Source organism: Dermatophagoides farinae, chromosome 8 (genome assembly GCF_024713945.1).
Source record: "Dermatophagoides farinae isolate YC_2012a chromosome 8, ASM2471394v1, whole genome shotgun sequence".
Classification (NCBI taxonomy): domain Eukaryota; kingdom Metazoa; phylum Arthropoda; class Arachnida; order Sarcoptiformes; family Pyroglyphidae; genus Dermatophagoides; species Dermatophagoides farinae.
The window spans coordinates 1,343,893-1,364,499 of NC_134684.1; the positions used below are offsets into that span (position 1 = coordinate 1,343,893).

The 20,607-nt window shown below is 31.7% G+C and overlaps 9 protein-coding genes across 12 annotated transcripts; 5 read left to right on the forward strand and 4 right to left on the reverse strand.

The window, feature by feature from the left end:
* Window positions 1-21: 21 nt before the first annotated feature.
* Window positions 22-5,488, reverse strand: LOC124495416 (F-BAR domain only protein 2). 2 transcript variants are annotated; one of them, XM_075733593.1, is made up of 10 exons: window positions 4,795-5,488; window positions 4,554-4,717; window positions 4,164-4,483; window positions 3,819-4,094; window positions 3,152-3,646; window positions 2,705-2,953; window positions 1,189-2,509; window positions 779-1,111; window positions 480-712; window positions 22-402 (listed from the first exon to the last, which is right to left on the reverse strand). In XM_075733593.1, the coding sequence occupies exons 1-10, from the start codon at window positions 4,822-4,824 to the stop codon at window positions 359-361; spliced, it is 3,465 nt and encodes a 1,154-aa protein (XP_075589708.1). In that variant the 5' UTR covers window positions 4,825-5,488; the 3' UTR covers window positions 22-358. The 2 variants fall into 2 exon arrangements, with proteins under 2 accessions (XP_075589708.1, XP_046914748.2); XM_047058792.2 differs by lacking the exon at window positions 2,705-2,953 and having other exon boundaries at window positions 4,795-5,461.
* Window positions 5,489-5,546: 58 nt separating this feature from the next.
* On the forward strand, window positions 5,547-8,264 carry LOC124495417 (L-sorbose 1-dehydrogenase). 2 transcript variants are annotated; one of them, XM_047058794.2, is made up of 6 exons: window positions 5,547-5,680; window positions 5,931-6,276; window positions 6,345-6,701; window positions 6,774-7,349; window positions 7,403-7,801; window positions 7,880-8,264. In XM_047058794.2, the coding sequence occupies exons 1-6, from the start codon at window positions 5,660-5,662 to the stop codon at window positions 8,080-8,082; spliced, it is 1,902 nt and encodes a 633-aa protein (XP_046914750.2). In that variant the 5' UTR covers window positions 5,547-5,659; the 3' UTR covers window positions 8,083-8,264. The 2 variants fall into 2 exon arrangements, with proteins under 2 accessions (XP_046914750.2, XP_075589709.1); XM_075733594.1 differs by lacking the exon at window positions 5,547-5,680 and adding an exon at window positions 5,731-5,860.
* Window positions 8,265-8,404: 140 nt separating this feature from the next.
* On the forward strand, window positions 8,405-9,281 carry LOC124495493 (uncharacterized). The gene is given in 3 exon segments (XM_047058883.2): window positions 8,405-8,664; window positions 8,666-8,702; window positions 8,793-9,281. Coding segments are annotated over 3 exon segments (597 nt in total). The 5' UTR covers window positions 8,405-8,496; the 3' UTR covers window positions 9,185-9,281.
* A 637-nt stretch (window positions 9,282-9,918) lies between these two features.
* LOC124495863 (bifunctional purine biosynthesis protein ATIC) lies at window positions 9,919-12,151 on the forward strand. Its single transcript, XM_047059298.2, has 4 exons — window positions 9,919-10,059; window positions 10,144-11,351; window positions 11,421-11,756; window positions 11,835-12,151. The coding sequence occupies exons 1-4, from the start codon at window positions 10,044-10,046 to the stop codon at window positions 12,048-12,050; spliced, it is 1,776 nt and encodes a 591-aa protein (XP_046915254.1). The 5' UTR covers window positions 9,919-10,043; the 3' UTR covers window positions 12,051-12,151.
* LOC124495862 (protein adenylyltransferase SelO, mitochondrial-like) lies at window positions 12,039-14,150 on the reverse strand. The gene is given in 3 exon segments (XM_047059297.2): window positions 12,039-12,231; window positions 12,233-12,493; window positions 12,571-14,150. Coding segments are annotated over 3 exon segments (1,923 nt in total). The 5' UTR covers window positions 14,143-14,150; the 3' UTR covers window positions 12,039-12,141.
* Window positions 14,151-14,289: 139 nt separating this feature from the next.
* Window positions 14,290-17,902, forward strand: LOC124495865 (pyrroline-5-carboxylate reductase). Its single transcript, XM_047059300.2, has 2 exons — window positions 14,290-15,029; window positions 15,117-17,902. Exons 1-2 carry the CDS (start codon window positions 14,328-14,330, stop codon window positions 15,402-15,404), a joined length of 990 nt encoding a protein of 329 aa, XP_046915256.1. The 5' UTR covers window positions 14,290-14,327; the 3' UTR covers window positions 15,405-17,902.
* Window positions 15,395-17,782, reverse strand: LOC124495861 (uncharacterized). Its single transcript, XM_075733595.1, has 2 exons — window positions 16,756-17,782; window positions 15,395-16,689 (listed from the first exon to the last, which is right to left on the reverse strand). The coding sequence occupies exons 1-2, from the start codon at window positions 17,780-17,782 to the stop codon at window positions 15,515-15,517; spliced, it is 2,202 nt and encodes a 733-aa protein (XP_075589710.1). The 3' UTR covers window positions 15,395-15,514.
* Window positions 17,903-18,019: 117 nt separating the features above from the next.
* On the forward strand, window positions 18,020-19,349 carry LOC124495868 (uncharacterized). Its single transcript, XM_047059304.2, has 4 exons — window positions 18,020-18,266; window positions 18,335-18,751; window positions 18,806-18,892; window positions 18,965-19,349. The coding sequence occupies exons 1-4, from the start codon at window positions 18,144-18,146 to the stop codon at window positions 19,214-19,216; spliced, it is 879 nt and encodes a 292-aa protein (XP_046915260.2). The 5' UTR covers window positions 18,020-18,143; the 3' UTR covers window positions 19,217-19,349.
* Ppt1 (Palmitoyl-protein thioesterase 1) lies at window positions 19,236-20,606 on the reverse strand. 2 transcript variants are annotated; one of them, XM_075733596.1, is made up of 2 exons: window positions 20,564-20,606; window positions 19,236-20,178 (listed from the first exon to the last, which is right to left on the reverse strand). In XM_075733596.1, exons 1-2 carry the CDS (start codon window positions 20,586-20,588, stop codon window positions 19,340-19,342), a joined length of 864 nt encoding a protein of 287 aa, XP_075589711.1. In that variant the 5' UTR covers window positions 20,589-20,606; the 3' UTR covers window positions 19,236-19,339. The 2 variants fall into 2 exon arrangements, with proteins under 2 accessions (XP_075589711.1, XP_046915257.1); XM_047059301.2 differs by lacking the exon at window positions 20,564-20,606 and adding an exon at window positions 20,352-20,486 and having other exon boundaries at window positions 19,236-20,258.
* Window position 20,607: the final 1 nt, after the last annotated feature.

A 20,607-nucleotide genomic window follows, 5' to 3' on the forward strand; every position in this document is an offset into this window, starting at 1 on the left:
CTTTTTTTAAAAAAAATTCAATTTTTCAAAAAAAAAAAAATTTTATTAATTAAAAATAAATAAAAATTTCATTTATATATAAAAAAAAAATTCATCATTCATATCATTTCAAAATATTCAAATAATAATAACATACATGCATGCATAATAATAAATTTTGAAATAAAATATCACGATGATGCTTGATTTTCTTCTCTTCGAACAAAAAAAAAAAAAAAAAAATTATAAAAAACCAATATTTGATTCAAACGAAAAAAAATGATAATCCAGAATCAAGAGAAAAAAACATATCCACTATATTGATCGGTGATTCATTACTGAGAGAAAAAAAATATGTTATATCATATCTCACTATATATTATTGCTGTTTTGTTATGGTTCCTGGTTCACAATAATAACGACCTAATGAATGAATGAATGAGAATTTAATATTTTTTTGTGTAAAAGTATTGATTATTATAATAATAATAAAAATTTACCTGAACAAAATTGTCGTTTGACTAATGATAAACGATAACCACTGCCAATCAATTCAAAATCCACACCGGAAAGAATCGTATCAGCACATTGAAATTGTACATACACCGATGATGGACATGAAGGACCACCATTGGAAATATCGAATTTAGCTCTGATTGAACCAAGACCAGAATTCTCTGTTGTTTGTGATATTTCAGGATATTTCCATGTTGCTTGTTTAGTAAGCGAATCCCTATATTTTTATTGAATAATATTCATGGTTATAAAGATAAGAATAAAAAAAACTGGCTACACAAACCATTTGCCAAACGGTTGTGAAACCATCGAAATAACATTCGAATCAATGTTGGCCGTAAACAGAACATTTCGTAATGGATGTGGAGCTACCGAGAAAGCTGATGGATTATATTTGTAATCAATCTTTAAATTGGTTTGATTTTCATCATATTTCCAATGAGAAACTATTTGTAATGGAGCATTTTTTGCTCCATACTTTGATTGAACTTGATATTTAACAATATCCAGATTATAATATCGTGCATTCGGTGTTTGATCATGTAAACGTTTGATTGTCGTTTGTAGATTATTCATGTTCACTTCATAAGTATTATAATCATCTTTTGTATCAACTCTAAGCGAGAAAAATTAAAATTTTTTTTCATGAGAAATCTTTTTACACAAACATCTGAATAATAAATGAAAACTTACTGTTCGATAAGATCTTTTGAAAGAATTATTTTTTCCAAACATTTCTTATGTTTTAATTTGAATGTCAATTGAGGTAAATAAGGATTCGTGGTTAGCACTTGTATTATACCGGCTGAAAAAGCAATCTTAATACAACCGATAATTGTTATTCTAGAAAGATTCTCATCCATCCCTTTAAAACAGGAACCAACAGATTCTTGAAAAGCTAATGCAACAGGAATTGTATCAGACATTCCAATCGTTAATGGTGATGAATCACGTGATGAACAAAGAGATATCGGTGTCATACGGAAATCACTGGATAGGGAAATTATACTTTCAGCTCGCGACATCATTCCATTCATTGTCATTGATGATGATGATGATGATGATGTTGTTTGTTGTGATTTATATAGTTGATGATGATGATGATGCTGAGGAAGCGGTGGTGGTTGTTGAGGTTTATAGATACTGAATGAATTCGTATTGAATGATGAGGCCGAAGTAGATTTTGGCATTAAACACGATAAGGTCGACGAAGGGTTCGATGTCGTCGTCAAAATCGATGCAGACATTGATGACGAATGGCAATTAGTATCGGAACTTTTAGGTGGCAATGGCAAAACATTGAATGTAGATGTTGATGGTGTCGCAGTATCGGAAGTTTTAATTGGCTCGCTATCGCTTGTTTTCAATGAAGATTCATTGGTTATCGATAATTCACTAAAGGCAGCATAACGATCAATTTTCGTAGACATTATTGGTGTGCTCAATGAATCGCTTGTTTTTGCTACAGTAGTTGTCATGGAATTCGAATCATTCGATTGTTGTGATGTTTTAGGTGGGTCTGAAAACAGATTGAATAAATCGTTTGTTTTATTGAAACCTGAATTACTAAATGATGAAGATGGTGTTGAACGTTCTTGATTCAATGATGGTGATGAATTGGTCGATTCACGTGAACGACGGCTCGTATTTGATGATGGTGCCAATGTAAGAGCAGCAGCGCTAAGCATCAATTGTTGATTATCAACCATCGATACTGTAGACAAAGGATTGATTTTAACAAAAATTTTCTTTTCTTTTTCATCCGCATCAGAATCTGAATCACTACTGGAAAAGCTTTCATCTTTAACCGGATCAGGTGGTCGAATCGTATAGCCCTCGGAATCAATCATTAATTCTTTTCGATTAATGCTATTGCCATTATCATTCATTGACATGAAACCTGCACTAGCATTGTCCAATTTACCGATACCAGTTTTTAAACTATTTTGCGATTCTTCATCCAAATCTTTTTGTTTATTTTTATTTTTCTTTTCTTTTCTGCCACGTAAAAACCCTAAAATTCAAAGAGAACAAATGGATAAGTTACTCTTGTTAAAATTTCGATATGTCAAAATTAAAAAAAATGAGAAGAGAAAGGAAAAGTAAAAAAAAGAAGAATTTGTGATAGTAGAAACAAAAATTCATGTTTGTGTTAGCCAGAATATTCTATTCTAATCTAAAAAACTAAATTGTTTCGAAATTAATTTACATTTAGATGTTCGACTCAGCGTAAGATGATGATGGTGATGATGGATAAGATCAGGAAAACTTTTATGATGATCTTTTGATGACGATGATGATGATTTTGTATCACCAAGCATGGCACTGTTGTTGTTGTTGTTGTTTTGATTATAATTCGATTGTGAAACAAAACCTTCTAATGAATTGATTGTTGAATAACACTTTGGATAACTTTTAATTGGATCATCTTTGTCATCATAGGCCAATTTTTCTGGCTCTAATTTTACATTACGAACAGGATATATATAGAATAGAAAAAAGGGAAAATAAAAAATAGATAGAACAAAGAGATAAACCAGCAAAACGATAAAAAAAAACCATCACAATAAACAAATAGATTGAAAAAAGAAGAACGGAATACGAATTTTAAGGAAAGACCATGGATGGAAATCTGATGAAAAACACTTATCCTTACCATCTTTTTTGTTAATATTATTATTATCCAAAATTGTGCTATGATTCGAAGCAATGGACATGGACGGTAGTGGTTGAATAGAAGACGATGATGATTGTGATAAATTCAAAGGCATCGAGTGATTATTAATTGTATTCGTCAAATGATGATCAGCGAAATCCGTTATAATACTGTTACTACTGTTGTTGTTATTATTACTATTCGTATTGTTTTCTTTTTTAAAATTATCATTCAAATTCGATGATTGTGTCGACACTACTGGGAAAAATTCTGCAAGGTCGCTAGATGAATATAGTGGTGGATTGGATGCATTGAATAAACTAACAGCATTTGTGGTAGTATTATTATTATTAGTTGATTGGATCAAATCTTTTTTGGAATTTCCAGTCATCGTTGTAGTTGTTATGGATGAATTGGAATTTGTAGCCGATTGATGTTGGTTCGAAATTTGATTAGCCGAATTTATAGCATTTGCTTCTTCGAATTGTATGACAGCTATGTAGCACGGGTTAAATAAAAAGGATAAGAAAAAAGCATTATCATCGAATCATCAGGTAACAGGTGCATGAAATAAAATTATATTTGTGTTGACAGGGGTTAATTGTTTTTATTACAAAGCAAAAAAAAAAAAAAATGCAGCAAACGGTATAATCAGAGGATAACTTACCTGGACGATTTGTTCCAGTTGCTTTTGAATGTATAAATGTTTCCAATAATTTTGTTGTAGATAATTCGGTAAAATTATGACGAAATTCTTTATAAACCTGACCCATCAGTGCATGACTACTTTCAAGTATTTCTGAATAAATTGTCAAATAGTTTTTCATCTCGTTTATATGATCTTCTTCAATTTTCTGAAATTTCTGACATGAATGACAAAATTTTTTCTCAAATTCTTCTTTTGCTTTTCTATATTTTTCAATAAGATTTTTATATTCAACACCTACGAATGAATGAACGAAATTTTTAATTTAAAAAATGGGAAAAAAAATTTCAAATGCTCAAAACTTACAGGCTTTATTTGTTCGTGTTTCAGCTTTTTCAATATCCTTTTGTGATGCATTCTCTTTTCGTAATCGATCAATTTCGATCGTTTTGGAATAATAAAATTCTTTTGCTTTATTCAATGCAGTTACCGTTTCTTTTAGTTCATTTATGGCTTCAATCGTTGATGTTTCTTCATTTTTTATCTGTTTCTGTTTTCGATGATGTTCATCACAATATTTATTAATCTCTTTGATCAATTGATTAAGACGTTGCAATGTTTCCAGATGAACTGAAGAAAGTTTTTCTGTTGATGTTTTTAACATTTGCCATATTGGCTGGAAGGTACTGTGAGTTTTTGAAAAATTAAAATAAAAGTCAACACTAATCATCATCGTCATCATCAATGGCAACTTACCCAAACTGTGGACTGTTTGCTTTACGTGATAATTTAGTGAGAAAATTATTGTTATATTCTTCAAGAAACGCCCGTGACCGTAATAAATCGGCCAATTCTTTCACAGCTGATGAGCCAAATTTCAAATTCTGATACAGGACATCGAATCCATTTTGTTTATCACCCTGTTGTTTCAATGAAAATGCGGTTTTTTTCTGGTTAATTAAACGAAAAAAAAAATATCTACCAGCATGAAACTTACCCAAAAATGATCTTGAAAATCAACAGTCATTTTAATGTAAATGTAAATTCAGACGATTATTTTATTTTAATTATATTGGAATAAAAACTGAAAATCAAAATCAACTACGAAACAAAACAAAACAAAACGATGAAAAAATCTCAATGCATGGTGATTTAATTTGGCCTGTTGATGACAAATTATTGGGCTTTTGCAATAATAGCTGATTGTTATCAATCAAAACATGAATGTTATTCCTTTTGATGAGGCGTTTTTCCAAATTAAAATTGGCAAGCAATTAGAAGCACACAAATCAGTCAACAAAAAAAAAATGGAATTTTTTTTCTCTATAACAAGGGTAGTTATTTTAACGAATAATTTTATTTCTGCTTTCGATTATCCAAACAAACAAACAAACAAAAACAGGTTAAAATTTGAGCCCAAAATTGATGATTATACAAAATGGTCAATTTTATTTTCAGTTGTTTATTATCGTTGATGATTTAAATTGATTATCATCATCATCATCATCATCATCATTTGGAATAAATTTTGATAATCAATCCATTTTTTTTTTGGGAAGATCTACGGATATATAATATAAAAACTCATCACTGACATAAATACAAACAAACCAACAAACAAACAAACACACACACACAAATACAAAAACACGGCAAAGATATTTCGTGATCGCGAGCGTCATGACTCGGCCAACTGAAGATTGATATTTTTTTTTCTTCTTCGAATAACGCATGCGTGTCGGCCATTTCAAGAGATATAAATATTGCGCCTTAAAAACTAACGGACTTTTGTGTAATAATAATGCGATTACGGAAATTATAAGTATTCGTCTTTGGTCCTGGAACAGGATTTCTCATCATGCATGCATGCATGGCATATATCAGTATGTATGGTTTAGATTATCTTTCTTGTTCAATACATCAATCCAACTACATAGATTTCAATGTGCCCTGATCATTAACACATTGAATAATAATGATGTGGCCATTATCATTTGACTTTTGAATTTCGATTGTTTTTTTTTTGAATTGCAAATTTTTTTTGTTTGTTGAAAAAAATGGTGGTAAACATGACGCATAAACTATTGATGATGAATCCTATATATAAACCTGTTGCATTTTTTTTTAAAGTAGAAAGTTCAAACAAATCTTTCTGGTTCACATGATACCAGAATGTCTACACCATCGTTAACTTATCAATTATTGACGGTTGCTGTCGTTGTACTTCAACGACAAATGATCCATAATAATGTCGGTAGTCGTACACAATGGAATTCTAGTTATGATTACATTGTTGTTGGTGCCGGTACATCTGGATCATTGATTGCCGGAAGACTTACCGAAAATGCTTCAACAACAGTTTTATTGATTGAAGCTGGTGGTCCAGCTTCGGTTATCACTGATATGCCCATTGAATCATGGAATATTGAAACTGGTGAATTTGATTGGGGTTATTATACAGTACCACAAGCTAATGCTGGTAAGTGGGACAAGTTTAACATTTTTTATTCATTTAAATCATTATTTTTCGCCCTCTCCCTCTAAAAGGTTTTGCCTTCCGTAACCGTCAGATGGTATATCCTCGTGGCAAGGTAATGGGTGGTTCACATTCGACTAATTTTGCAATCTATAATCGTGGCCATCGATATGATTTCGATCATTGGGCTAATTATTATGGTCTTTCAGAATGGTCATTTGAAAATGTATTACAATATTTTACACGTACCGAAAACAATACAAATAGCCGTTATGTAGAGGCTGCACCTGGCCATCATTCTACTACCGGTCAAGTTGAAGTTTCATCAGCACCAAATCCGGATCCAATTTTATTGAAATATATGGAAGGTTGGAATCATCAAGGTTTACCTTATACTGATTTTAATGGACCACATCAATTAGGCACAAGTAAGTTTATTTAATAAAAAAAAACAACAACATTGTAGCTCATTTTTTGAAATCATTAATTCACTATGATAGCTTTGATTCAACAAACAATTTCTACACAAAATTATACACGTCTATCAACATCGAATGCTTTTATTGTACCAGCAATTGGCCGTAATAATCTACATGTATTAGTACGTAGTCATTGTACAAGGATTCTTTTGCGAAACAATACTGATACTAATCAATTGGAAGCTTATGGTATTGAATTTGTTCGTAATAATCAAACATATCAAGTGCAAGCTAATCATGAAGTAATTCTTGCTGCTGGTGCTATCAATACACCACAGATTATGATGCTTTCTGGTATTGGTCCACGACAACATCTAATGGAATTAGGTATACAGGTTCAAATGGAATTACCGGTAGGTGAACAACTACAAGATCATATTCTTATACCGGTCGATTATCTTGTCACCAATGAAAGTCTTATTCAATATGATCGAGATGTAAACAATGTTATGACTGTTCAAAATCTGTACAATTATTACATCAATAATTCTGGTCCTATTACTCAATTGCCAGTAGTGTTGACATATCATTCAACTCGAGTAAATGATGTACCTGATTGGCCTGATGGTATAATGGCTACTTTGATTGATCAAATTCGTAAGTTTGACCATGATAATGATCTTATGAACGCATTCATTTTTTTTGTTTAGCCGTAGACACTACAGCATTAACTCAATATGCACAAGATCCAGATGCATGGACAGAATATCTTCAACCATTGGCCGGTGATTCTCGCCATTTTTATGTATTCTATGCATTGTATAGACCACGAAGTCGTGGAACTGTTCGTCTTCGATCACGAAATCCATTTGATGCACCATTAATTGATCCTAATTATTATGGTGATGTACATGATTTAGCCGTTGCTGTCGATACGATGAGTGCTGGTATGGAAATGATGGAACAACCATTTTTCCGTCAATATGCTCGAATATATCCACGTCCAATACCTGGATGTCAATTTTGTCCAGATAGACCATATTATAAATGCTATACTTATCTAGCTTGTTATGCTCAAACACTTACACTAACTTCCTATCATCCTACTTGTATGTTTGTGTGTGTGTGTAGAATTACTTTGATTTTTAAATAATTTTTTTTCCTTTTTTTTTAAAAAAAATCAACAGGCACATGTCGTATGGGTAATTCAAGTGATACCGGTGCTTGTGTTGATGAACATTTACGGGTACTTGGGGTGAACAATCTTCGGGTGATCGATGCATCAATTATGCCAAAAATCAATAATGCCAATACAAATGCTGCAACTATGATGATTGCTGAACGTGGTGTCGATTTCATCAGACAGGATACAATGTCGAGGTCATTATAAAAAAACATCAAAATATATAGCAAAATCTGGGGAGAAAAAAAATATTTATTCAATTTAATCAACCATGAAATGGTAAATCATCATCTCTCTAAAAAATCAATCGACCAATGAAATTGAAAACAATCAATTAAAAAAAAAATAGATAATTAAAAAAAAACAAAATTAAAACTATCATTCTGTTATATTTATGCGAAGGTAAATAAATTGAAAAAAAATAACATCAAAACATTCGAAACAGGAGCTGTGCACACACACAAAAACACAAACTGTCCTTATGTAAATAGAAATGTCATAGAAAAAAGAAAACAACAAACAGTGATGGTATGATTATAAAAGTACCATCGATCTATTGGCAAGAATCGTAATAATAATTTTGATAATCTCGACATATTGAATGAATGATATACACAACGAATGATAAACACGAATCTTTTTTTTTTTTTGATGATGGCAAAAATCCACTATGATTATAATCACCTGCATTTTTTCCTGTTAATCACCGTCCATTATTTAGCCATTATTTTGTATCCAAATATGGTATTTGGTCAATATCAATCAATAATTGCTGGAAATACTGGTATTGTTCCAAGATTCAATATTAGCCATTAATGCTTATTGTGGTGAGTAAATCTTTTTTTTTTTTTTTAATTTTCAGTTTTCAATTTGTATTTTTGTATATAAATGATAAATGATTTTCATTACAATTATAGACAATACATGTTCGAATCCTATAACACATAATCGGATTGTACAATGTTTTCAACAAGCAGCAAAACTTAATGATCCAATCATTCAAATGATACGTGTTTGTTCATCAAGTCAACGAAATTTTTTATTTATAAATTGTAATCAATATTCATTGATACAATTGGAAAGATGTCTAATAAATATATCATATAATAATCGATACATATTACAACAACAGAATAATTGGTCCAGACAATGTTTTCGTAATTCAATCACAATAAGAACAAGAAATTGTATCCATTATAATAATCCTCGTCTTCGAACATATTTACCACAACGACCCATTTATTATTATAATAATAATAATAATAATTGTGGTCGATTAATTAATGCCGTTTCAAGTGTTTATGATTAATTTAAACTAAACATGATGATGATCATGTCATTTGAAACATTCATTTTTTTTTTTTTTTTTTGAGGAATAAATTGAAAATTGAAATTGCACATTCGAATTGTGTTTGTTTAATTTTTTCTAGAGTTTATCGTATGAAATACAAAAAAAAAAAAAAAAAAATATTGTGATACGATACGAGTCAACTACTGATTTTTTGTTTTCATTTCATTGATTTGTTTGTCTTAGATTTTTTTTTCATCATCATCATCATCACCATCTTTATGATATCATTTGATATCCGTCGAATTTTTTTTTTTTTTTTTTTGGGGAAAATACTATTCAATAATGTGGCATTTAATTTTGAAAATCGGTTCATTCGTACGATATGTGTACGAGTGCGTGTGTGTGTGTGTGTGTGTTTATGGAATAAAAAGATAAACTTGCTGTTTGGATTTTTTTTTTCTATAATGATCACCTCATCATTACCAATTGATTTTTGATGCCAGATGATAGCTGATGATGATGATGATGATGATATCATCATAGAATAAGAAAAAAAAACAAGTATATCCACACTATACCACTCTCATATAACCTTGATGACAACATGTTGTCGAAACGTGTATTATTATTGTGCTATTTCAAACATTCGATCGATCGATCAAAAAAAAAATTGAAAAAGAATGATGATGATGGTGATAAAATGTAACATATTCATATACTATAAATAAACTATATAAACAAAATTTTTTCAGAAATTACTCTTAATCAAATTTCAATACAAATCGCCTTATTTTTTTCAAAAAAAAAATATTTTTCTTTTCATCAAAAAATTTTGTACCAAAAAAAAAAAAAAAAAAAAAAAAAAAACAAAACAGAAATGTCTGGAGAATTAGGTAAGTTTACCACATTAATGAGTAAAAATTATTTTCTCATCATCATCATCATTTTATATATATTTTCTTTATTATTGTGTTCAGCTGTATTAAGTGTATCAAACAAAAATGGTTTGATTGATTTTGCTAAAAAACTTCATCAGGCTGGATTAAAATTGGTGGCAAGTGGTGGTACAGCCAAAGCAATTCGTGATGCAAGTATGCCTGTGACGGATGTATCAGCTATAACTGGTGCTCCAGAAATGTTGGGTGGTCGTGTGAAAACATTGCATCCGGCTATTCATGGTGGTATTTTGGCACGAAAAATTGCTTCGGATATGCAAGATATGCAAAAACAAAACTATCAATATATTAGTGTTGTTGTATGCAATTTGTACCCATTCGTTCAAACCATTAGCCGTGAAGGAGTTTCGGTGGAAGATGCTGTCGAACAAATCGATATTGGTGGTGTTACATTACTTCGAGCTGCTGCCAAAAATTTTGCACGTGTCGCTATTGTTTGCGATCCAGCCGATTATCAAATAGTTGGTGATGAACTGTTGTCCAATGGATCGATTTCAGAAGAAACACGTAAACGATTGGCTATAAAGGCTTTCAATCATACTGCCGAATATGACGAGGCCATTTCGAATTATTTCCGCAAACAATTCAGCAATGGTATCTCACAGCTTAATCTTCGTTATGGAATGAATCCGCATCAAAAACCAGCTCAGATATACACAATGCGTGACCGATTACCAGTCACTGTTGTAAATGGAGCTCCAGGTTTCATTAACCTTTGCGATGCTTTCAATGCATACCAATTGGTACGAGAATTATATCGAGCATTGAATATGCCAGCAGCTGCATCATTCAAACACGTAAGTCCTGCTGGAGCTGCCGTAGCTGTTCCTTTGAGCCGTGAACAGCTTAAAGTCTGCATGGTCGATGATATCGCTAATGATTTGACACCAATATCTACCGCTTATGCTCGTGCTCGTGGTGCCGATCGAATGTCATCATTTGGTGATTTTGCTGCTTTATCACATAAATGTGATGCTACTACAGCTCGAATCATTTCGCGAGAAGTATCTGATGGTATCATTGCACCAGATTACGATGAAAAAGCATTGGAAATTTTGAGGAAAAAGAAAAATGGTGCTTACTGTATTCTGAAAATGGATCCTGATTATGAACCCAAATTGACCGAAACAAGAACATTGTTCGGTATTTATATGGAACAGAGACGAAACGATGCAGTCATCGATGAAAATATGTTTAGCGATGAAAAAGTTATCGTTAAATCTGGAGAGGTGAGAGAAATTAATTTTATATATTCATGTGACTCTATCATCAACTCATTTCTATATTCGTTATGTTAGCTTACTAAAGAGGCTCTTCGTGATCTTATCGTTGCTACGGTTGCTGTTAAATATACACAATCCAACTCTGTATGCTATGCTCGTGATGGTCAAGTTATTGGTATTGGTGCTGGCCAACAATCACGAATTCATTGTACACGATTGGCAGGAGATAAAGCAGAAAATTGGTGGCTTCGACAACATCCGAAAATCATAAATGCTCAATTCAAAAAAACGGTAAAACGAGCCGAAATTTCTAATCTTATTGATGCCTATGTACTTGGAGTGGTTGGTACCGAAATGGATCAACAAACATTCAACAATTCATTCGAAAATCCACCATCATTATTGACCGAGGTATGTGTTGCACGATTTTGATAATTGAATCATTGGACATACTAATTCTTTATTCTTTTTTTTTTAAAAAACCTAAAGGCTGAACGAAAAGAATGGATAGGCAAAATGAACAACGTAGCCATCAGTTCAGATGCCTTCTTTCCTTTCCGTGACAATATTGATCGTGCTCGTCAATCCGGTGTCAAATATATAGCCAGTCCGGGTGGCTCAGTTGGTGATAAATCTGTCATCGAAGCTTGTAAAGAACATAATTTGACATTGATACACACTAATACTCGACTATTTCATCATTAAGTTTTTTTTTAATTTTATTTCAACAAAATAACATGGAAAGAATAAAATATATGTAATAATAATAAAACAAAAAAAAAATAAAACAAAATTATCACGAGGAACATGAAACACGAAGTTCACACATTGATCGAGATGGACGTTCAGTGTAATCATCGAAATTTGAATTTTCATCAAACGGTTTTTTCCAATGCTTGTAGTAGTCGTCGAGCTTCATCAAAATCTTCTTGTTCAGCTTTCATGATGGCTTTCTGAACAAGATGATTACGTAATACATATCGAGGATTCACAGAGTTCATTAATATTCGTCGTTCATTATCATATTTGTTCAATCCGTCTTTATCGGTCAATTCTTTTGTTTCAAATTCAATACGTTTAACATAGGCAATAAGCCATTCATTCCAATAATTCTGGCATTGTTCCAAATATTCGTGTTCATCAATTTCCTAATTTAAAAAAAATAAAAAAAAGTAAATCAATTGTGTCAGGAATGAGAGAAATTAAATAAATCAAAAAAAATTACATTCAAATATTTGTAGCGTTCAATCTTCTGTAACAATGATATCATGTCTTCATCTGGCGATTGATTTGGAAAACTTTGCAACAAAACCATTTTCATATAAGCCATTGGTGAATGAATAAATTTTTCATAGAATGTTTTAGCATCTTCAAAACTGCTTGTTTGTTTCATTAATTCATTCTTCAATCTTTCCATACTATCGTCATGTTCATCCAATCCAGGACTGATTAAAATATTTAGATATCGTAAACAATTGGTGTAATCACCACCAACAAGATCAAGTGTTTCGAGAAATTTTTCAATAAGCTCTTTATCGCACAAAATTTCATCATTATCAAGATTTTCGGTAATTTTTTTCGACAGGCCAAACTTTTGTCTCATTATATCGATATATTCGTTGGCAAAAGTTTCGTAATAAGAATCTTTGATGATTGTTTTCAACTCTGTGAATGGGACCAATGGTTCTAAAACCTCAGCAAATTTCAATAGATTCCATAGACACATTTCTGGTTGTTTTTTGAAACGATATCGTCCATCATGATCAGATGTATTTGGTATATGATCAGGATCGAATCGATCTAGGAAACCGAATGGGCCATAATCGATTGTCAAACCTAAAATGCTCATATTATCCGTGTTGAGAACACCATGTACGAATCCGAATGCTTGCCAACGGGCAACAAGTTTTGCGGTTCGGTTAACAACATCGTGAAAGAAATTTTTATATTTTTCGACAGGTGATTCATTTGCATCCTGTGCATCAGGGAAATAAGATCTGATTGCAAAATCGACCATCGTTCGTAATAATTGATGATTTCCAACACTCGGACCACAACGACCTGAAGCTGGATCTAGTTTACGAACAATTTCAAAAGATCCAAATCGTAGAAATGTTGGAGCGATTCTCGATATCACAGTACAAGGTTCCAATTTTGGATGACCATCATAAAATTGATCACGTAAGACTTTTGTATCCGATACAATACAAGTAGCAGCTCTTGTGGTAGAGATTCCAAGATGATGCATAGCTTCACTACATAAAAATTCTCGTAAACTTGATCGTAAAACTTTTCGACCATCAGCATCACGTGAATATGGAGTTGGCCCGGCACCTTTCAATTGTAATTCCCACCGTTCATGATGTGAGTTGATGATTTCACCCAAATAAATGGCTGCACCATCGCCAAGTTGGCCAGCGAATATGCCGAATTGATGACCACAATAACAATGAGCTGCCGGTTCAGATCCAGGAATCACTGTGTTCCCGGCAAAACATTTGATAGCATAATCATCATCATCATTCAACGAATCGGAATTTAAATCCAACAAACGAAGAGCATTTGTTGAATAACAAACCAATCGAGGATTATCCAAAGGAGTTGGATTGACCAATGAATAGCAGGCATTCTTAACGGTTCGAACATAATTCTCTTTAACAGGATCGATAGGCAAACATTTTAATATTTGATTATCGAAATTTAAATCTTTCAATGATCTTTCAACTTTCGAAGACATGATTCGTCGTGCATTGTTGATAATAATTAAATTTTGCAATAATTTGATACGAAACAACATATTTCGCAATAAAATTAAAAAAAAAATTCATGTGCCGTTCATCGATGTAATGCAATTCAAAAAATAAAAAAAAAAAATCAAATCAAATTATCGTAACAATGGCCACAAATTATTGATATGAATGAATTCTTTTTCAATTGATTTGATCATTTACTGTAGTTTGGATTTTTATCGAGAAAAAAAAAATGAGTACTCAAGGTAGTTCAACGAAAAATAGCGTCTCAGCAAATACGAGTCGAACACGGCGAACAAAAAGAAGCCGTGCTGATAAAACTACCGTTCGAATTGGATTCGTTGGAGCTGGAAAATTGGCATCGGCCATCATTACTGGTCTTGTGGTTCATCCAAGAGATAATCCAAATGAAAAACCAATTGATCCGAAACGTATTTATGTTTCAGCTCCGACAACAATAAATACAGATCAATTGAAGATTACATTCCCGGGTATTCGTATAACGAAACGAAATATTGATATTTTTGGTCGTTTTGATTGTGACATTGTTTTTATTTGTGTTCCTCCAACTGTGATTCGGAATTTATATAAAATTGGCGGAACAAGACCGGCAGCATTAACCACCAATTATATACCGAATATGCGACATCCAGTTTATGTCATGAGTTTGGTGTTTGGATTCTCAAATGATCAAATCAAAGAATGTTTATTGAATCCTGAGAATCCGGAACGTTATACAGTAAAATTCTATCGAACTGTCATCAGTCATTCGATTGCTTATGGTGTGGGCAATTGTTGGGTGGATGCTGAACCAGATAGTAAAAATTTTCCCGAATTAGTTCGTGATATTTTATGCCGTATTTGTCGTGTAGAATATCTACCGGAAAATCAGATGGATAGTGTTTGCACAATCAGTGGTGCCGGATTAGCATTTGTAAGTACATTTATATTTGATGATGCGTTAATATTTTAATCTTTTCTGTTTTTTTTTTTGTTGTCCACTTTTACCAATTAACATTAGTGCTACTATTTCATAAATGCATTGGCTGATGGTGCCGTGAAACTTGGATTTCCACGTGCACTAGCCATTAAATTGGCATCAAAAATTGCATCATCAACATCACAAACAGTATTAAATACTGGTGAAGGTGCATCAAAATTAAAAGAAGATGCATCAAGTCCATCGGGTGGAGCCATTTTCGGACAATTGGTGCTAGATAAAAGTGAAGTATCATCCGGAATATGTGCAGGCATTGAAGCAGCATATAAACGATCATATACATTGGCTACTACAGGCAATAGTGATTGAATAGAATTTTAATGATTAATTCGATCATTTATAATTAGTAGTAGTGAAATACAAATTTGCATATGAAAATTGAAAATATTATAGAAGATATAAAATGGAAAAGGAAATAATTAATCGTCATCTACAGCAACAGAATTGGTGTTGGAAGTGTCCATTTCTTCCATTCCTTCAGTCATGCTGGAATCATTTTGCTCGATCGTTTGCTGTGCTGTTATCAATTCCTCTTCATCATCAATTTCTATTTTCGGTGTGATTAAATCAATTTTTTGCTTCGATGGTGATGATGATGGTGATGATGATGATGGTTGTTTAGGTATTTCGGTAGGATTCTTTAAATGTCCTTTTTCAATATGTGTTTTAAGGCCTTTCTTTGTCACAAATGACCAATTACAATTATCAAATGGACAAACATATGGCTTAAAACCTTGATGTAGTTTAATATGACGTTTTAATGTTTCTTTCAATCGGAACCATTTACCACAATCTTGCCATGTACATTGATATGGTCTTTCATTTGTATGTATACGCATATGATTTACCATTGCTGATTTGTTGGAAAATACGGCCGTACAATCTGGCCATTCACAAGAGATTTCTGCTTTCATATTATAATGAAATTCACGACAATGTTTTTTAAGACCAATGATTGTTTTGAATTTTTTCACACAACCTTCGAATTTACATCGAAGTGGTTCCTTTTCATTATGTACATTAGTCAAATGTGATCGAAGCGCACCAAGATATTCGAATTTTTCATGACAAACAGGACATTCATGATGTAAATGTTCACCAGCATGTTGACGATTATGTCTTGTCATAAGTGCCGCTAAATGTGTTCGATACGAACAGATTGTACAAGTATATTGTACCTGATGACGTTTCTGATGTTGAGCTAACAATGCTGTTGATTTGAATCGTGCCGTACATCCTGGTTCAGTACATAGTACCGGATTACTTGGATCATGTGATGCTTTTAGATGAACCAGAAGATTTTTGGATGTGAAAAAATCTTGTTCACAATTTTTATTTGGACATTTATATTTACGTTGACGTTGTTTTATATCTTTCTGTATGATTTTATCTTTAGTAGTAGATAATGACATGTTTCGAACAAGTTTTTCATTTGCCGGTAATTTTGACAAAACATCTTGTTCGACACCTTCAGATCTAAAAATAACAGAATCAGTGAAAAAATTATCTTTCAAATTCAATGATGCATTGAATGAATTCAGTGGATTTTCATCAGCGGAATTTTTTTCATTTGTATTAGCAACCGTTGATGCAACTTCATCAATTTCATCATCAACAGACATTGAGAAAGATAGAACGTTGTCATTTGATCCAGAATTACTTGACGGTGGCTCTGATTGTTTGCTTGAATCTTGAATAGCCTGTGTTATATAATTGTTTAGTTCATTTTTCTCCGAATCAATTGGACCATTCAAATCGGAATCCGAATCAGGAATCTCATCATTAGAAGAGAATTTCAAATATTTACGATTTGTCAATCGACGTATAGTTTTTCGCAAACTTTGAATATCAGTCTGTGCAAGTGTCCAATTCACTTCTTTCATATGAAGCCGAACAAAATGTATCATGAATGGATCACGTGTGAAAAATTTTTTCGAACAAATACATGAAAATTTTCTGGCATTACTATGACGTTGTAGATGCACTTTAAAATTACTTCGATCCGATGTACCATAATTACAATCATCTACTGGACAATTATAACGATCAGAGCCAATTTGTTTCAATTCATTAAGATTAGCGATAGCATGTTCAGAACATTTAGCTCGTTCATCTTCATCGAATACGTCACCTTTTTTACAATGATTTTTAATAAAATGAATTTTTGCTCCTTCTTCTGTGGAATAGAATTGACTACATGATGAAACATAGCATGGATATTTTGATGTAACATTACTATGATGTTCAATCTCTACACCAGCAGCCACATTAGTATTATCGGTTGTTTCATCAGCTTGTACCAAATGATTAAATTGATCACGTATGATATTCTTTTTGACCAATGTGGTTAACAATGTTTTGTCGAATGAAACTTCAAATATTCGAAATATATTTTCAAAATCAATAAGATTTTTATGCAAAGCAACAAATTCTTCACTTTCAACAACATTACAAGTTGTACAATGATTTTTAACCAAATATTCATACAATGATATGGTATTGAGGAAAAAAGTTTTTATAACATTCAAATTGATTTCGATTGATTTAACTTCTTGATTGACAACATCTTCATTAGCATTCGGTGATGATGTAACAGAATTCATTTGTTCTACATCCATGTTGTTGATCGTTGCCGCCACTGCCGTATTATCAATTGGATTATCTTCTGTATTAATAATTGTATCCATTCAATCAATAATTATAGTATGAATAATATGAATATATCGCGCAAAAATTTCAATTTGTTTCAAATCATAGGTTTATACAACTCAAGTTTACTACGGAGTTAACACGAATATTAACACACACACACACAAAAAACACACAGTTGTGTCCTCATATGCTCATTGATATTGTTAAATGGGTATTATTGAAAAAACTAAAAAAAAAAATTCGCCATCTATTTCTACCTAAATAGTTGTCGATCGTCTGTTGTTACTCAACTACGTATTTTTCATTGATATATAAATATATTTGATTTGATTTGTTTGTTTTATTTTTTTTTTATTTTTAAAATTTAAAACAATAAATATAAATAATAAATAATATATGATGAATGTTCAACAAAAACGAAAAATTCTTCTTTACAAAGATAGTATCGATAAAATTATAACAAATGGAATTCAACCAAATCTAGTGAAATTGGAAAAATCTGCCAAAATCATTCGATCGGTATGGATTTTTTAAATTTTTTTTGTTTGTTTGTTGAAGTTTTTCAGTTTGAATTTTATTCATTTCAGAATCCTGCCAAAAAACTTTTGACGAAAGAATGTATGTCTTCTCATCTTATTACACAACAATTACGTAATAATCTAAATGAATTGGAAAAATGTTATAAATTATTGAATGAATTAACAACCGACAATGAATATGATTGTAAAGTTCAATCGATTCGAAAAGAAGTTTTTCAATCGATTACTTCTTTCTCAAAAATCAGTGATCACATAATACAGGATAATCGTTCCTCAATTGTTAATGATGATGATGATGAATCAATAAACACACAATCACAGCAGCAGCAGCAACAGATACAGCAAACCAATCAAGTTGAAGAAAATATTCGAAAAGCTAGTCGAACACTTCGTGATGTACAAGCACTTAATCAAGATCTAGAAGATTTACATGACATGATGAGTAAATTTTGTACAATAGTTCATGTAAGTTGTATGATGTAAAAATTTCAATTAAAAAAAATAAATGTCTACTTTCAGGAACAACAAACACCAGTTGATCACATTGAACAGAATATTGAAAATACTACTGAAAATGTTCGTGAAGGAACCAAATCATTGGCCATTGTAAGAATGATGATATAATTAATTCTGATGATCGATTCTAATTACCGTTATATTGTTTTTTTTTACATTCAGGCAGCATCATCAAGTGTCGTACCTATAGCTTGTGCAGCAGTTGGTGCCACAATTTTCGGCCCTATTGGTGCTTTGATTAGTTTTAAATTATCCACAGGTATTGCATCGGCCATTGGTGGATCAGTTGCATCCTATTCACTTGCATCGTATGTAAAAAAACGAAATCGACGACATGCTGAACTTGAATTACTTAGCATAACCGATGGGACAACAAATCGAACCATTGATGATGATGATGACGAACAACAATAATGATAATTGTGCCAATCTATTTAGCTGTGATTTTAGCTTTTTATTTTGTAAATCTTGTACAGAAGTGATTAATTAATTAATTTTTAAATTAGATTGTAAATTGTAAATAATAATAATAATAATCTATTTTGACAGATATGGTTCAACAATTTCATTGTAAAACCATTTTCCATGTACATGAAATTGTAAATGATCACCTATGGTACCTAGTAATTTCAATCGTTTAGTTTCATCAAGTTTTTTCAAACCAATCCAATCTTCTTGATATAATGTTGAATTACGAAGTTTGTAAACAACAGTTGCTTGACCAGGTTCATAAAATTGAAACCAAGAACTTTCTTTTGGCTGTACAATGGTATCATTAAGAAATTGAACCAAAACAAGATTTTGTAACCTTGTTAAATTAATTTTATAGCTTTCATTTCGTGGTTGTTTTACATTATTAATATCGGCCAAAAATATACTACGATCACGGTATAAATTTTCTTGCAATGGATCATGCCAATATTCAGCTTGTACTAGATTATCTTGAACATATTTAACATAGGCACCAAAATTAAGCATTTCACGAATGTAATTACAAATTTTAACGGTTCCCATACATTTTGGAAATCCATAAACACCTTGATGTTGTCCACCTAAAGAAATTAGATTCTTCATCGGTGGTTCAGGACAACGTTGTGCAATTGCACGAAGTATTTGTCCACCTTGTGAAAAACCAATTGAATGATAGCCATTTTTTAATCGTACATCAGCTTTGATCATAGTACAAGCTTTTTCCACTTGTTCATTTAAATTCATCAGATAACTACTGAGAAAATCTTCTTCAACATTATTGCCCATTTGAATGGATGTAACATAGATTCCAGGAAATTTACTTTCTAAAAATGTTTTTACCGAATTAATGCTACCATATGCTGTATCACCCATTCCATGATACATAACCACTGGTGTATAAGAAGCTGTAGTTTTAATAATCGAAATAATGATGAAAAAACACGAAACAAAAATCTTCATTTTTTCCATTATCATCAAATTATATCTGGAACAATAGCATCAACAACAACAACAAAAAAAAATGAAATGAAATGAAATAACAAATGATTTGAAAAATACAAAATGCAATCAATCGTACCAAAAAAAACAGCTTATTTTTCCTTGTTACCAATTACCAATTTCCATAGAAATTATTATCATCATTAAATCAAAAATCAATCAATCATCAGTCAGATGATTATTTATTGACAATTAGAAAAATCAATATTTCGATAAAGAAAAAAAATAGCGAAAAAATAAAATGGCCAAAATTCAAAAAAAAAAAACTTTAAACGATATTTCTTGTGGAGCATGCTCCATGTAAAATACTCATCATCACATCATCATTGATTGAT